Raw genomic sequence first — 17,482 nt, forward strand, 5'->3', positions numbered from 1 at the left:
CAGAAGAGAGTAAAGAAAGAGAGCAGAGAGAGAGATGGCGGGTGCGTTTTGGGGGACGCGAGTGATGGAGATAGTGAAGAAGCACGACTCCGGCGGTTTGGTTTGGAAGAGAATAAAGCTGACCACCACCCGCAAAGCCAACGCCAAGAAGCGCCTCCTCCGTGTTTGGCAGGTTAGCTGCCCTTCTCACTTTCAAATCTCCGATTAGGGTTTTGCTCTTGCTATGTCTCACACCTCCTTGCTTGCTTCAAATTGATTGCATTACTTGGAGCTTTTCATAGGTTATCTACTGTGTAAGTAGGTTTCGAGGCAGTTTTGCAATGCCTCACGTGTTTTCGAATCGGTTCTAGCGTACACAATGGTGGACAAGGGATTTTCAGTTTTGACAAATACGAATTGAGATTTGTGTATGTGGGCTTTGTGCTGGTCCAATCATAAGGAAATGAATTAAGTTCAGAATTCGTTGATGGTGATACAGATTGTGTGTATTGAGATGGGGGGGTTGATTTCCTGTCATCTCCTTTATGCCAATTAAATGAAATGTTATATGAAGTAAACTTGTAGAAGTTTGATTCTTCGGTAGTGATTGCTCGTAGTTACGTCTAATGTCCTTATGTTAAGGGATATACAACGGGACTAATCATTTCTCCTGTAATGTTTAGCTTTTGGTTTCGGTGGTTAAACCTAGCTGAGCCTTCTGTAATATCAGAGTTCTTTATGTGTCCGTGTTCTGCATCACATTGCGGATTTTGGATGCATGTATTGTGTATCTTGTTCCGAAATTGAGCAGTCCACCCTATGCAATCAGATTATACTTGCATGATGTTATCCATGATCCTCTCCTTGTAGTTTCTGCCTCCATTTATAAGCATTCCTGATTTGGGGTGTTACATGGGAAACTATTTCTTATGCGGTGTAGATGCTGTTAGCTTGCATGTTCCAACTTATAACACATATCTGTTAAATTTGTGTTGAACTTCTGGAAATGTCATTTGCAGAATGAGGCTGTCCTGAAGGCATGTGCCGAACCACCTCCTTCAAAATCGTCAGGGGCTGATGCTAGTGAAGTTGTGAGAAAGACAACTGAATAGTAGGAAATGAGTAAGAGTGCTAGGCAAACTTGAATGCATTAGTTTTTTCATTATTGGCCTTAATGCCTATATGTATGCACTGCTCGTTATAAGCTTTAACTGAATGTCATCTTGAACCTGCATTTTGATCTTTCTCTATTTAAAAGCATCTGTATGGCATGTTTGTAGTCTTTGGATCATGTGTAACGTAGATAACTCTGATAAATTTTGATAGTAATAAGTTTATTCTGATATTTCTTGCTGCCAATGTGTATCTTCAACTTGAGGCTTATTGATATTTGTTTTTGCAATATTGCTTCATGTCCTGAGCACTATTTTGAGATGACTAAATACCACATCTTATTCTAAAGCAGCCCAAGATTGCATATTGGTACTAGGCCTTAATCTGAAGTTGGTTACTAGTCTTGAGAACACATGACCCATTAGTCTATTGCCTTGTGAAAAATAGATAGATCTATGCTAGTAATGTTTACATCTGCCAACAAGGGGTTCAGTGGAATGTTTATGACCATGGTTTGCTCCAATATGATCTGGGGCTCAAACCCCCAGGCTCAGCTATCTACTGGAAGTTTCCTCAGAACCATACGGTTTGCGGAATCTCCATCCTGAGTCTTGAAAGCGGGTTTGATGGATTGGGAGTGTATAAAAACCAAAAAGAAATAATTTACTTTTAAGCATTGTTTGAATTAGGAGTATTATGAATTTATGATCCTTGCAACAGTTAGTTAATTTGCTCATCAAATATCTCTCCTGGATTTTAAGGGGTGATTTTCATTTGATTTTTTTTAGAAGGGAATCTTTTCAGTCTCAAATTCTATATACAGAGGATAATACTGAGTTTTGTCATAGGGGTGGTGTGTGGTCCATTTAATTTATAATAAAACTGTGATGTTTGGACAACAAAAAAAGATTGTGGACACGAAAACAAACCACCAGAAGGAGTTGAAAACTTCCTTGCTATAGTCTCTTCTGTAGGTACTAGACTGATTTTGACATTTGAGAAATTTATTAATTCGTCCTCTTTTCATTTTCTCTGTGTGTTCGCTCCAATCAGTCATAGAATATGAAGAGAGATACTTGTGGCCGTTCACTTATGATTTTGCTCTTTTACACGCAACCCTTTTGATGCTATTACATGTGCTGTGGAGATCTTATGTGTGTTCAGCTAACATGCAAATATATATATGCTGTCCCGTTTACTCAATTATTTAATTATATAATTTGTGATGACTTATATTTAGATTTTATTTCAATTGCCGTGATTTAACCGAGTGGGTTTTAATTGTTTTACAACCTACTGATATATATTTATACTATTAGTAAGAGAAGATGTTTTGTTAGTCAAAATCTAAAATTTTAATATAATTGACCCTATAAGATTAATAAACTTTAAGAATGAATTAAATCACAAGGATAATTGAGACATTTACAAAATTTATTTTTATTAAAAAAAATTATTAAAAAATACCCACAACCCATTTTTCTCTCTCCCATTTTCTTTTCTCTGCAATAACCAACTTTTTTTCTTTATTAATAATAATAATAATTTGCACATGCGGAGCATGTGTGGATAAATCATAAATGTTAGTATAATACTAGCATTTATCTACACATGCAGAGTATTTTTCTTTTCAGAAAAAAGAAGAAGAATGGATTAAAACAGTTATTGCATAGAGAGGCTAGTGGGAGAGAAAAGTGGAATTTGTGAGATTTATTTTGTTTATTTTTATTAATAAAAATATAATTTGCAATTGTCATAATGACCCTTGTGATTTAATTAATTCTCAAAGTATTTTAATGTTTTAGGGCCATTTCTGTCAAAAATTTTGATTTTGGCTAACAAAGCCTCTTCTCTTAATAATAGTATAGATTTTTGTTAATAAAAATATAATTTGCAATTATCATAATGGCCTTTGTGATTTAATTAAATCTCAAAGTATTTTAATGTTTTCGGGTCATATCTGTCAAAAATTTTGATTTTAGCTGATGAAGCCTTTTTTTTTAATAATAATATAAATATGTACGTCTTGTCATGTTTTATTTCAGATTTTATGCCAATGAAAACTACATATGTTATGTGGATGTTGAAACCTTTCACTTTCCACTCTGAAAAGAAACGTAACTGTACATTAGGCACTCGATCGAAAAGTACCTCTAGTTTTGGGCAAAAAAAAACAAACAAAGAAACTACTCAATCATCACATGCAAGTTGGGGATTCTCTTTTATCTCTGGCAATGAGCTTAGCGCCACAAAAAATATCATCTGCCCCTCATTTATTTCCAACTGGGCAAAATATTCATATCTTCTTCAAAGAGTTGGTGTTGGGTTTTAAAACTGTTTGAGAGGAAATAGTTGCGTGTAGGAGACATCTCCCACTTCAATTAAAAAACTCCCAACCCACCCTATCATTTCAGATTCTCAAAAGCTTTGGATCCCTTTCTCCTTTCCTCTTTGTTCCACCTCAAGTTTTAGGTTTATGATAGTTTAATTTCTCCAGACCTCCTTCATTAACAACGAGAGGTCCACACCGCGATTAAAATTAATCGCGATTGTGACCGGTTTATATCTCGATTAGACAATGCTGCTTAGAACTAGGTAAAATAGACATTAGGAGATGTCTTTTTTGCATAGATACTAAGCAACCCTTTTTAACTTAATTTTGGAAAAACAATATTTAAAAGTGGTGGGTTGGTTTCTGGTTTCTGGACCAGGTCAATGGAGATTATTACACATTCCCTGTCTGCTTGGGTAATGTCTTTGCGGAATGTCGTAAATGCCCTTCCATCGACTAGGACACCTCCTCTGTGTTTCTAGGACAGATTTGGGGTTTTCCTCTTGACTCAATCAGTTTTGCTGTGTGGTCTTCCGTGACGGGCTGTCCACGTGATTGACAATTTCAGAACCCAAGTCAGCAATTCACAAATCCCATCCATTTCTCCCTATTTTTATTTTTTGTTTTTATTTTCTGTGATGGGAAATGAAATTCATATTTATATAGAAAAAGTGACGTGAGGAACTCCAAAAGCCCTTGGGGTGTTCTTAAACCAGTGTCACAAGAAACTTGGGTCGGCAAATATTTCCTTATCTTTATGATAATTTAGTTTCTTCTCCTTTTCCTGTTTCTGGCATGTCAAATTGGCTCAATTATGCATATGCAATGCTCATAAACATAATCGAGGGTTTTTAATATTATTAATGCCGTCCTTTGTCTACCTGATGTCCACTTGGCACCATCTCATGGGTATGCGGCCTATCTTCAAACCTGTCTAGCCTATGATATCATCCTCCATGTCTACATGTTTCTAAAGGACAACAACCAACCTCGTGTTGTTTTCCATCTCAATTTATTATGTAATAGTGAATTAAGACATCATGTTTCTTTCTTTCACTCTGATAATCTATTACGTTGTTAACTCCATTGTTTTTCTTTTAGTCTCTATGACAGAAATCATCAAATATATATTTTTTTTCACACTTTTAAGAGAAAGGGCCACATATAAGGTTCTTTTGAACTATTTAGTTAAAAACAAATTTAAAACGAGAATAACTGCTTTTATTAGACTCTTCAAACCCGTATAGAGAAGGATCAAGTAATGTTGCAAACACTAACCTTTATATAACAGTTAATAATTGCTGTTTTATTGTCACACTACCATAATGATAAGGCATGTACTTTTGTGTTTTATGGCTTTGATAAGATATTAGTTACTAATGATAATGATAATGGTTGAGTCAACTATTGCAGGCTCGTGGTTCTTGCAACTATTGCAGGCTCGTGGTTCTTGCACGTCTGACACGGCTGCAAAATTGGGCGAAATTATTAATTTGTATAAGTCGGAACTAGGAACTAGGAAGTAAGTAATGGGAAAAGTATTTTACATTATGAGCATGAAGTGCTATCTCATCTCTTTTTTTCCATATTCATTCAAGTCAATGTTGCAGAGGACTTAGGAAGATGATAGTGGGAGGTATGATCCCTCGTCTAATCTGGGCTTTGTTAATTAACAAAACCCAGATCAGGGATTATAATAGATAATGTTCTATAGCAGTCGTTTACTTTTATTCAGAAACATAAAACACACAAATGCCATGATTAGCATCTTTGACAAAATGTGTTGCAGAGTGTTTTAAATTCTTCTTCTGGATTATGAGGTACCGTTTACGTAAACTCGCAGGAATGTGCAAGAAATCATATACTTTTGGGAATTTAAGGTCATGGATCAGTTTTCAAACTTGGGTCCCTTGCCTCATTTTATTTTCAATAATCGCAGCTGTCCCTGTTAACAATCCACTGTGTTTTTTTTAATTCTTAGTCACCAACTGGTCTTGAAGATTCAAACTTTTAGTTAACTCTGTTTCTCCTGCACCATCATACCCATCTTTATTTGTCCTCTGGTTTCTTGTATGACACTGAAACGCTGAGGAGGAATATTGCAGTTGAGCGTTTATTGTGGAAAATTATGCTAGAATCAGAATGTCTGTTTATCAGAATAAGATTCTGTGTTCGATTTTTCAATGATGCAGATTTGAGTTGGAGTGGTCTTAGTCCGTTTGAAAACAATGTTGTGGAATTGGGTTCCTTTTGGGTGATTATTTTGCCTTTTCTACAAAGGGATTACGGAACCTCGCACGAAGGTGATGATTGATCTTTCAAGATTATATTCGATTCTTCCACAATCTGAGGATTGTTATTGGCTTCTAAATCATATGCTTTTCTATACAAGAATGTGAATAAAGTGTGCTATGAGAAATTTAGAAAACTTGGGGATTTGATTACATAAACCATCTGCTAACATCCATTGCTCAATTTGGTCTTCATAACAACACCGACGACAAGTTAATTTTTCAACGCCGATTTCTATCTTGAATCACAGACAAGGCGGAGGTTCTAAAAAACTTAAGGGACCCAAGACTGACTTTACTGGATTGATTTTCTAGATGGTTATTCTGACAAATTAAGCAACAAGAAACTAGCCCAATTACTGGTTCAGAAAGAGACTTTACTGTTTTCTTCTAAAAAAAGGAAGACTATTGCAGCTACTGCTCTCTTCGTGCTCCTCTGTCTCGGTAGAAACGACATCTGTGACTCCACTTGAACCTGAGGATGAAGAACAAGGCGCAAGGCTCAAATTGGTCCTATCCTTGGTCATGAAATCGTAGAAAACAGGCCGAGTAATCCTTGGATTTTTCGCCACTCGGTCAACATTGCAGGCCTGCACTTGAACTAGTTCTTCCTCGTTTTTACCACTGCCTCTTTTCTTCAAAAATATGCGGCAAAGAACCCAATTGTTCACCGGAACAGGGCTCTGCAACAACAGGTGAAAACAACTATTAGCAAACATTAACAACAGTGTTTGAAATGGGATTTTGCTCGAATTTGGTATGCCGTAAAATTTTGAACTCACTTGGGTGGTGGAGTTATTTTTATCTTCAGCTAAAACGAGGCGATACTCGTGCATAATCCAATCGGTCCTACTCCCATGTGGAGGTTTTCCTCTGTAAAAAACCAAAGTCTTCTTCATCCCAACAACTTGGTTACCCCTGGAAGCCACAATTTGCTTGTCCAAACCAGTTGCCTTCCAATACCCAGAACCTGTTGCTCTGTTTGATCTGTTCCCATTTGGGTACTTGGCCTCCCTAGTGCTGAAGAAGTACCTCTCTTGCTCTAAATCACCTAAACCCACAAACCCAATCTCCATTAGAACCAACTAATTCTCATGACATTGTAGCTTTATCACAGTACATATGAAAACCCACTTCAATAAATTGAAGTTTGAGATGAGTGTGGAGATTAAACTCTAAAAAAAAAAAAAAAAAAACCAACCTGGCAAATCCCAAGGATCAGACTTGCAGACTTCAACCTCAGGGATGATGGAAGCAGGCAAAGGACACGAGTAGACCTTGCGCTTCAAGTACTGAAGAACAAGCTCTTCGTCAGTAGGATGGAACCGAAAACCAGGAGGCAATCTCAGCTCTCCATTCCTCACAAAACTGAGCTTCTCCATCTAAATCTCTTCTCTTCTCTTGAGTCTCACCAACAACTCAAGATGAAAAATTTGAATTTGAAACCCCAATTTACAAGAGGCCCTATTAGCTTAGCTTAGTTCAAGGCTTAAAGGCTTAGTCCAGTTCAACTTCAGATGCCAAATATTTTAGAGTTCCATTAGGGTCTAAAATGAAAAATGATGTAACAAACAACAAGAACAAGAGGGAGGGAACAAGAACAATGAGAAAGGGGAAAAAGTTGGAGGAGAAGGTGGAGATCAATTGTGGTGGGTATGATAGTGAGAAAGTATGGCTTCTTTTATAGTAATGGGTGTTCGAGAGAGACGACCCATTTGGCGTAAACCAGACTCAATCTCCTTTCCTTTGACGCTATTTTAACAAAACGTCCAGGGCTCTGCGAAAAGGTTAATCCTTTCTATACGAACCAAACCCCCCCCCCCCCCCCTTGGAAATAACCGATCCCGTTAATGTGTTAACCTAAACCCAGTCTTTCATCGTTTACCTAAATTCCCCCTTTTGTCCTTGGACGCTTCGAAACGTCTCGACTCTGGCAGGAGAGGGTGGCATTTCGGTCCTCTCGCGGAAGAAGATTGAGTTACCGTCCCAGGCGGGAAGGGTATTGTCGTCTTTTCGCGACAGTCTGGGTAGTTAGCAAAGGGTGGTACGCCTTTACGGATCTCCGTAAGGATGAAGTAAGCTTATGTCACGCTGACAGCTGTAGATCATCCAGCGAAAGCCCCTTAAAGGCGTTGTGGGGCGCAATTACGGTTGTGGCCCTCACGGGGCTCCTGGGAAGCAAAACTGTTGGGTTGCTCACCAACGTGAAAGTACGGACTACTACGGAAAAAATTATTCATTTTTCGTCCAAATTTTATTTTTGTCCGGAGGAGAGGAAATTAAATTAAATTAAATTTGATTTTTTTTTTTCATTTTCTTTCTAGTGAAGCTCTCTTCCTCTCTATCAATTCTCCTATCATTTCTATCCGTACGACAAAAACAAGAAGACAGTAACTCTTTTCTTTGCGTGGACAAGTTCAGTTTGTTAACAATTTATTGGACTTATTATGTGAGGAGAGATTATTAGATACAAACTAGGGGATTTGACAACTCAAAGAGTCAAGATTCCTTCCTAATATGTCTTTGCATCATAAACTAAACCTATGCAAACTGATGTCAACTTCTTGCTAACAGTAAGAACAAAAATCCTGCTATTTTGTAATTTTAAAATGGAGATTTCAATGGGAAAAAATAGATTTTATAGTTGGCATGTTGGAAGTATTTGTTATATCAGTAACTCGAGTTTTGATTCTATCGAACTTTGTTATAGTGTGTAATATTCTCTCAAACAAAAACAAAGATAATGTAGATCAACCGGAATGCTGAACCAACATCACAAGGAAACGCTTGTGTCCTAAACTTCTAATGAATAATCCAAATTCAATAAAAAAAGAATATAAAAGAACACAATGCAACTCATTTTATTTGTCGACCTAACAAGTTAAAAATAGACATAACAATAGAAAATCACTAATTAAGTATCACATAATCAACGAAATGTTCTCATACTTAAAAAAAATATACTGACCTCCTAAATTAGCTCTCAATTATTCAATTGCTAGACTATGATAGCTTTTCCCAATATGAAATCAAATTGTAGTAATGATCGTAGCAAAAAATGTTTGAAACCATCCCACACACATCACTGATCCACAGAAAAAAGAAATCAGAGCTTGATGAGGTCATAATAGGACATGCCAACCAAGTATCACAACATTGACACTTCCCTATAGTTATTTTGAGCTACATTTAATTTTGAAATTGCAAAATGCAGTGAATCGATGGTGTAACAAGAGAACTAACGAAGTAAAACTTTCAGAGCGATCCATAATTCATTGAGGTCATAGTTTAGCCTAATTACAAGCATCCTTTCAAAAGTGATACTAGAACAATCGTGACATCGATCTTAAGACCTGACTATCTAATCGAGTTCATAAGAAAATGGTTTGAGAGCCCTAAACTTCACATAAGAACTCACCACGACGTCCATGACACTGCTAGTGAAGAATGAGAGGAAATATGTATATGCAATTAAAATGAATATATAAGACATTTTCTCGTTTACTCCAAATAATTGTAGGCTCATAACAAAAGATCGACTAGAAAACTAATGTCACAAAGTGTTCTGTAAGGATCAAACAATCTGACCGCTAAAATGTTGATAAAAAAACTCATCATATGTAATCTTAGGAAAAAAAATAGAAAATAAAACTCTCTTTTTAAGTTTATTTATTTTTTTTCATTAAAAGATTTTTTTTTATGACCCATTAATTTTTTTTTTTTTTTTTTTATACTTTTTAGTCACGAAGGGAACCAAAACTTCTGTTTGATGCACCAAATTTTGGTCTCAAATTTAATGAGATGGAATCATATATGGGGTGCACGCATAGGGATGCGTGTTGAACTATGTTGAATATTTCGTATCAAACATATCATGCAGCAGAAAGAAAGATACTGCTTGCGTTGCGTTTCGTATCATCACCATTGGCATCTGTTTTTCTCTTCTGTTTTTTTTTCACAATTTTTTTCTTGGTGGGAAATTTAAAAGGAAAAATCGGTTGGAAATTAGAGAAGGGCATTTTGGTAATTGGGGGGCGTAATGGCTCGTGGAGGTGGGTGAGGGAATAAAGGTCAGGGACCTACATGCCTCCAAAACGACGGGCACCCACGTCGGATTTAGGCTAAGTGACAAAGATGCCACCTTCAGGCGATGCCCCATTTCAAGATTTCCTCAATCTTCTTGTCTCACTATTTCGGATCAGATGCAAATTTTAGAAGAGAACGTCTCACGAATCTCCTTTCCCCGAAATGACGCTCCTGCCCTTTTTACACTAACCAAATTTTAACCAACACAATTACCACTTTTTTCTTTTTCTTCATGGTAACAAAAAGACATACTTACCCCCCTGTCCTTGCACCTGTAGTTTTGTTCACAATTATCATTGAGAAAATTGTATTTTAGCATCTCTGTGTTTTGGTGAGATTGCAATTTTTGCCGTGATATTCTACTTTAGCCTATTGCGATCCTTGCAACATGGGTATGTCTTTTTACTATTGGGGTTCAAAATCAAACGTGTTCCCTTACTTTCTAGTTAGATTTTTCAGATCTAATTATCTAAAGGTGGACTAGATGTTGGAGTTATGAAAATAATCACGTAATCAACTATTTACTCACACAAGTTTGATATCAAAATGGAAGATGACAGAAAATTTAAGATTGTCAAACACAGAGAATAAAAATTGTAACATTTAAACACATTAATATAATTACAATTTAAATAAAACACAGAGAATAACATAATCAATTTATCACACACGCAGTAAATTCAGAGAAACTCTTCCAAGTTCTCCCACAATTATGATTTGATTGTTTTATCTATCCGTCCGGTCCTTGTTCTTCATAGTACGCCATGCTATCAATGTTGTACAAAATAAATACTAGAGTCATTCAACCTGCCAAGCAACAACAGTACTATAAAAAAAAAAATTAAGAGCTTGGAGCACTCATCCAACATAAGCAAGAAGCCAAGAACCATTATTAGAGTGACTGCTGCACTGAATGCACTTAAAAAAGAAACCACCGAGATATTTTCAGTTGAAAGTTGATTAACTACATTAATTAAAGGCCGGGGGCCGGCCGGAATGGCAGTGGCAGTCGTCGTAGTACATCTGACCCAGCAGGGGTAGTTGGGGCATAATGAAAAAGTCGAAGTGGACGTAACGTGGGACGGTTGAGAGGTCTCGTTAAACCGGAGCCTCAAACATTGACAAATCCAGAAAAGCTTGACTACGTATGGAGGTGGGCAACCCTTTTTCATTTTTTCTCCTCATATAAATTCAAATTTGATTATTAAAACTCTATCGAGATCAAATTAGTTGGTGAAATTTCTATTCACAATTGTGAATGAAGAACTGTTCGAATTTTCTGAAACGTGATTGAATGAAAAATCATTTGTGTTATCTCTTTCTAAACACGTAATTGTGAATGAAAAACAGTTCAAATTATTTTTCTCTAAAAACGTAATTATAAATGAAAAACAGACTCTCTCTCTAAAAACACAATTGATAATAAAAAACAGTTCAAATTCTCTCTACCTAAAAACCCAAAAACAAGTATTAGAGATCCGCACAAGCAACGTGGGAAAAAGCCAACTTGAGTAAATAAGTGAAAGAAAGGAAGGAAGAGTAGTTTGAGTTGGGGTTTCGTAAGCAAATTGCGGCTGTGAATTTTTTTTGTTTTTGGCTTGAGGGTTTTGTTTGGTTTTGGTTTTTGGGGTTTTCTTATTGAAATGAAGAAGATGGAGGGGTCAAAGGAGGTTGCGTGTGGGTGTTGAAGAGGGTTTTAAGTAGTAAGAAAGAAACGTCAAAGGCTGCAATTATTGTGTTTCGAGTAAAATATGTTGCTCACTGGAAAACCCTTTTCCGCTTCCTCCACCTCCTCTAAACCTAGCAACCTATACTCTCATTCTTTTCTGTGCTTATAAATCAGAAAAGAAAAACCTTTTATGTTTTTAAAAATTTTGGGGTTGTGGGGTTGGCTTGGGTTTACTTCTTCTTCTTCCTCTTCTTCCTGGGTCTTTTCACTTTTGTGGGAATTCATCTCTTTAGGGTTTTCTTCCGTTGCAAGCATCCTAATGTGTACACCAATGCCGTTTTGACTAATGAATTGGACATAAAGCTTACAAAGTTCACATGAATGGAGAGGAGAAAGTTTGAAACCTGGTTTTGGAGAACCCAATAAAAAGGGATTACTTTGAAGGCAACGCAAAGCATTAGAAGAATTTAGGGTTTTTCCTTTGTTGGGTTCATAATAGTTTATCAGTTTATTTAAATCCAAGTTGCTGCAAGTTTTACTTGTCCTAAACAAGTTCACCCGTTTGGGGTCAAATACCATTCACTGTTTTTTGATATTTATTTCCACCCTCTGGGTCAGTTTCGTGACCTACAAACTGACTCAGAGTGACCCAGATCAGTTTGCAAACTGTACCAGTAACCCAGAGAGTGAAAATAAACATAAAAAAATAATGAATAGCAACTAATCCAAAAGTTGCTAATAAGCGCCGTGAGTATGCAAGAATAATCTTCTTAATTTTACCGTCTTCAATGTGCCACTTAAATGTTAAAATAAAGCAAAGTATTGGAAGTAGTTTTTGTACTTAATTACTAGCCGGAAAGAGTAGTTCAAAAGGGAAATTTGATGTGGAAGAAGAAAATAATGCTTGCGCCTCCCCTTTATGTCAATCATTTTAGTATTATGTGTGCTCTTTTCTTTATAGGCCATCATTTCCCATTTTCTAATTAGTGCTGTCTCAGTACAGCGACAGAGTGAATTTTTATATACATGAAAAGTGCCCCTATTATATATGCAAGATTAGGGTTTCATGTAGTCCAATGAGAAGCACGATATTAAAAAAAAAACTCAATTTCTCCAAGAAGAAAAATAGATGAGTGATCTCATTTCACGATACTAAACAAATACGCAGCAAGCAATCGCTTGTAATATAGGCAAGTGACATACACATATGTTTCATAAATGAATATAAACCAATATATGAATTTCTAGAACAAAGGGTGAAGATTTGAGTGTCTAATTTTCTTAATTATATTTCAAGGAGTCGCCATAGATTGATTTCAAAGTTGACCCAGCTATTGTTTAATAGTGCAAATTGGCTGACAGAGGTCATTTGGTTACTTCCTTCATATGCATTCCGGCATAATATCTTTCAGAGTTTGATTGAGACGGATCATTTTCCTTCATTTTAAAGCTATCCCAAATTGTCAACCAGCCTGAAGCAAGCTATTTCATATCGGCCATGAGATCAATTAGGTTTTACAATTGAGGATATATGTAAGCTGGCTGCTAGCATCAAACAGAAGAATCTATAGCTGTTTTTCTTCACTTATTAGCAAGCAATTTTAAGCGCAAGGTTTTGGGACACAAGACCAACATGATTAAAACAACACCCCAAATACCTTCAAATAGATAGATTCTTAGGTTACAAGTAGCCGTCATATAATTGCTATATCTTGAATGAAGATATATGACAAGCTATATCTTAATCATGTGGCTAAGCTATACTGGTAAGTATATACTATTATAATATTTAAGGATGAAGAACAAAAAGATATTTATATTGATTAGTACGGTAGAAGTTTCGATAGTGTTGTGCGTATATAAATATTTAAAAAGTTAAATAAAGTGAGTTTTTAGATATATATATATATCAGACAAATATAATGTATGCATGTCCGAAGACATGTAGTTTCGAATGTCGTGATTTCCTAATTAAAGCTAGCAAATAATGGTGTTAAACTCTTTAACTCCCTTGTACAACGAATAACGACTTGTCCACTTGCACTCATGACAATCTTGTACGTATGTGTATATCGTACATGGTAGGGGGATTGAGACGTACGTACCTTTCTTGCTTTGAGCTGCCAAGTTGGAATCGAATCGTAAAGCTTTGTGTGGAACAAAGAAACTTCCTCAAAAGGCTCATCCATAAGTTGAAATGGTAGCAAAAGATGGGTGTCTTTTTTGGGCATGTGAAACCAATTTGGCCCACTCGATAATATCACCCTCGATCACTCCATGTAAAGATACGTACGTACATCTATAGTCCTCATTCTACGAAACTTTCAAGGTATATATTCTCCTTCCAGAAGCAAACTGACATCGTCTTCCTGCTTTTAACTTTATTCCAGGTTTAGGGATAAACCTTGAATAAAGTTAAAATGATGCAGGATTTTGGCTTGAGAACCATAACGATTTTGCTGATCTCTTTGTGCGGGATTTTTCAGAAAAGATACAAGGTTATTAACCAAGCTTTTGCAGAGGATATTTTTAACTTTGTCAATATTATAGAACCAATTATTACAGAGGAAGATAACAATAGATTATTAAAAGAAGTTTCTCAAGATGAAATTCTGAATGCAGTTAATTCTATTGGTGCCCTGAAGGCCCCAGGACCTGATGGCATTCACTCCATATTCTACCAGAAACATTGGGAAGTAGTCAAGGGAAGTCTCTCTTCTCTTGTTTGTGATTTCTTTTTGAACAAGTCTTCTTTAAACTTGCTGAATCATACTAATATTGTCTTAATCCCTAAAGCCTAGTATCTCATTTACAGACCAATAAGCCTTTGCAATGTGGCTTACAAGGTGATTTCGAAAATTATAGTTACTAGATTGAGGAAGATCTTAGATAAATGTATTTCGAAAAACCAGGGGGCCTTTGCTCCTGGAAGATCTATCCTGGATAATATATTAGTGGCCCATGAGATGTTTCAAATTTTAACAAAACCAAAGCGACTGATGGAGCAATGACTGTTAAGCTTGATCTTGAAAAAGCTTATGACTATCTAAATTGGGATAATATATTAGATGTTGTCTTGCTAGATTTGGTTTCCATTCTAGTTGGATTGAGATTGTTATTTAGTGCATTTCTTCTATTTCTTTCTCTCTTATTATTAATGAGAAACAAGAAGGACACTTTACCCCTTCTAGGGGCTTGAGACAGGGAGACCCTCTCTCCCCTTATATCTTCATTCTTTGCATGGAACCACTTATAAGACATTTGAACAGTGCTTCTATGAGAACAAAAAATCACATTGGTCTCCTCTCCTTTGCAGGAGGATTAAGAATTTCTAATTTGATGTTTGCTGAAGATTGTTTAATCTTTGGTAGAGCCACTTCATCTGCTGCAAATAATTTAAAGACTATTCTAACCAGATTTGCCAAAGCCTCTGGATAGAAGATCAACTTAGATAAGTCTTCGAACTATTTCTCTAATAAAGTTTTGGCCAATAGAAAAGTTGTTATTTCCAATATCCTTGGGATCAAACACAGATCTACCATTGGTAAATATTTGGGTATCCATAACATTATTTTTTGGAAAGATCAAGTGAATGCTAAGGAATTGTTACTCAAAGTAACTAACAAGCTTAGTGGTTGGAAGAGTTCTACTTTGTCTAGAGATGGGAAGCTAACCTTGATCAAATCTAATATTTCGAGAATTCCTAATCATGTTATGTCATGTTTCAAATACCCTACTAAGGTAACTAATGCTTTAAATAAAGAAGCTAGAAATTTCTTCTGGGGGAAGGATGTCCATTCTCTTCCAGTTGCTTGGAGTCAGGTTTGTCTTCCTAAATCTACTGGAGGTCTTGGAATTAGACCTGCTGCCTTCTTCAACAAGGTTGCTTTAGCTACATTAGGATGGAAAGTCCTCACCAGCCCTAACAACTGGTGGGTTGAGCTTGTCAGGAGAAAGTATCTTAGGAAATATTCGTTCTTTACTTCAAAAAATCAAGCCAATCACTCTTTGGCTTGGAAAAGTATTTTGGATTCTAAAGATCTTATCTTAGAGGGTATGAGATGGATTGTTGGAGATGGCAAGGATATTATGTTTTGGACATTTAATTGGGTTTTTCCTTTTCCTCTTATTAACCTTTTTGATACAAATGTTAGATATCGTGTTGATTTGAATGAGAAAGTGTGTGACTATATTCAGAATGGTTGTTGGAATGTTCCTAAACTTGGACTTGTTTTAGATCAGAATACTATTAGTACTATTCTTAGTATTCCTATTCCTTTTAGTGACTTTAAGGATGAGTTTGTTTGGGGCCCTGCTGCCAATGGACAATTTTCTATGTCACGCCCATGATTTTTAACACAAATAAAAATCTATATACAATCCTATAATTATATATGCGTGAATGTAGTGATATTCAATGTCACGCCCCTGATTTTTAACACAAATAAAAATCTATATACAATCCCATAATTATATATGCGTGAACGTTCAGCCATCAATACAAAATACTTAGAAACTTTTTTCCTTTTAACCCAAGTACATATTGATACCCTGAACCCACTATGTTAATATTGACCCGCTTCAGAGAGTCATATATTACATAAGCTTACGAATTAAATTGTCAACAACAAAATAAAACGTAAATGCTCCTCAGAGTTTACTACAACGGAAGTCCTTATCAACGGTAAAGTTACAAAAATGGCTTCCTACCGTAAAGCTGCAAAGACGCTACCTTAGTTTCAGCCCGATTATCCTAACCTGCAGGATTAACCCCTACACCGTTTGAATAGTGTACCGGGTTGTCACACAACAAACCCAGTAAGCTTTTGCAAGCCCGTATGAGTAACTCAAAACAGTTAACACAACTCACACAAGAAATAAGGAAAACAACTCACGCTTTGATTCCTTAAAACATGAAATAAAGGAGAATAACTCACACTTTAATTTCCTTTCAAATCGAAACATAGAAAACAACTCACTCCTTAGTTCCTATCAATTGTACCAAAATCATACCATAGAAAACAACCCACACTTGAATTCTATCAATATAACATAGAAAGCAACTCACTCCTTGATTTCTATCAAATGTATCAAAATCGTACCATAGAAAACAACTCACACCTTGATTTCTATCAATAAAACATAGAAAACAACTCACACCTTGAATTCTATCAAATGTACCATAATCGTACCATAGAAAGCAACTCACACCTTGATTTCTATCAATACAATATAGAAAATAACTCACACCTTGATTTCTATCAAATGTACCATAATCGTACCATAGAAAGCAACTCACACCTTGATTTCTATCAAATCGTTAATAAGGAAAACAATTTGCACCTTGTCCCCTTAAAAACCGTCAACAAGGAAGCAACTCACACCTTGTTCCCTAAAAACACGTAATGTCATGAGTTATCAATAACCAATTCCCATTACCCCATGAATTACCTATATGGAAGACATATTAGAGCTCTAACTAAAACGTAACCACTCGTCCGGCCAAAGACGTGATTACCTGATATTCTGCCCAAGGTCATAGACCTTCGTTCCTCGGGCCGCACAGTCCCTTGGAGCAAAACATTAAAGGAGTCACACTGGACCCAAAATGTTACACAAATCGCAACGCTTTTGAAAACAATCGAAATCAACATTTCCATAATCATTATTTTCCAAAAAGCCATAACACAAAACAATAAAAAGCATCATTCAATGCATATTGTTTTCATACCCAAATCTCAACGCTTTTCCCAAGGTCATAGACCTTCGTTCCTCGGGCCGCACAGTCCCTTGGAGCAAAACATTAAAGGAGTCATACTGGACCCAAAATGTTACACAAACCGCAACGCTTTTGAAAACAATCGAAATCAACATTTCCATAATCATTGTTTTCCGAAAAGCCATAACACAAAACAATAAAAAACATCATTCCATGCATATTGTTTTCATACCCAAATCTCAACGCTTTTCTCAAGGTCATAGACCTTCGTTCCTCGGGCCGCACAGTCCCTT

General features: G+C 36.2%; 2 protein-coding genes across 2 annotated transcripts; one reads left to right on the plus strand and one right to left on the minus strand.

Annotated features, from left to right (window-relative positions):
- LOC112198287 lies at positions 1-1,338 on the plus strand. Its single transcript, XM_024339384.2, has 2 exons — positions 1-172; positions 999-1,338. Exons 1-2 carry the CDS (start codon positions 35-37, stop codon positions 1,089-1,091), a joined length of 231 nt encoding a protein of 76 aa, XP_024195152.1. The 5' UTR covers positions 1-34; the 3' UTR covers positions 1,092-1,338.
- Positions 1,339-5,820: 4,482 nt separating this feature from the next.
- LOC112197921 (NAC domain-containing protein 83) lies at positions 5,821-7,531 on the minus strand. Its single transcript, XM_024338888.2, has 3 exons — positions 6,917-7,531; positions 6,498-6,766; positions 5,821-6,398 (listed from the first exon to the last, which is right to left on the minus strand). Exons 1-3 carry the CDS (start codon positions 7,095-7,097, stop codon positions 6,093-6,095), a joined length of 756 nt encoding a protein of 251 aa, XP_024194656.1. The 5' UTR covers positions 7,098-7,531; the 3' UTR covers positions 5,821-6,092.
- Positions 7,532-17,482: the final 9,951 nt, after the last annotated feature.

Source organism: Rosa chinensis, chromosome 4 (genome assembly GCF_002994745.2).
Source record: "Rosa chinensis cultivar Old Blush chromosome 4, RchiOBHm-V2, whole genome shotgun sequence".
Taxonomy (NCBI): domain Eukaryota; kingdom Viridiplantae; phylum Streptophyta; class Magnoliopsida; order Rosales; family Rosaceae; genus Rosa; species Rosa chinensis.

What these genes read in the sequence shown, in the direction of transcription:
- LOC112198287 (XM_024339384.2), top strand. Translation starts at nt 35, where the DNA reads ATGGCGGGTGCGTTTTGGGGGACGCGAGTGATGGAGATAGTGAAGAAG. An exon ending in GCCTCCTCCGTGTTTGGCAG is followed by an intron (nt 173 to 998) that starts GTTAGCTGCCCT and finishes TGTCATTTGCAG; the next exon opens with AATGAGGCTGTCCTGAAGGC.
- LOC112197921 (XM_024338888.2), bottom strand. Translation starts at nt 7,097, where the DNA reads ATGGAGAAGCTCAGTTTTGTGAGGAATGGAGAGCTGAGATTGCCTCCT. An exon ending in TGATCCTTGGGATTTGCCAG is followed by an intron (nt 6,767 to 6,916) that starts GTTGGTTTTTTT and finishes TTGTGGGTTTAG; the next exon opens with GTGATTTAGAGCAAGAGAGG. An exon ending in AAAATAACTCCACCACCCAA is followed by an intron (nt 6,399 to 6,497) that starts GTGAGTTCAAAA and finishes CTGTTGTTGCAG; the next exon opens with AGCCCTGTTCCGGTGAACAA.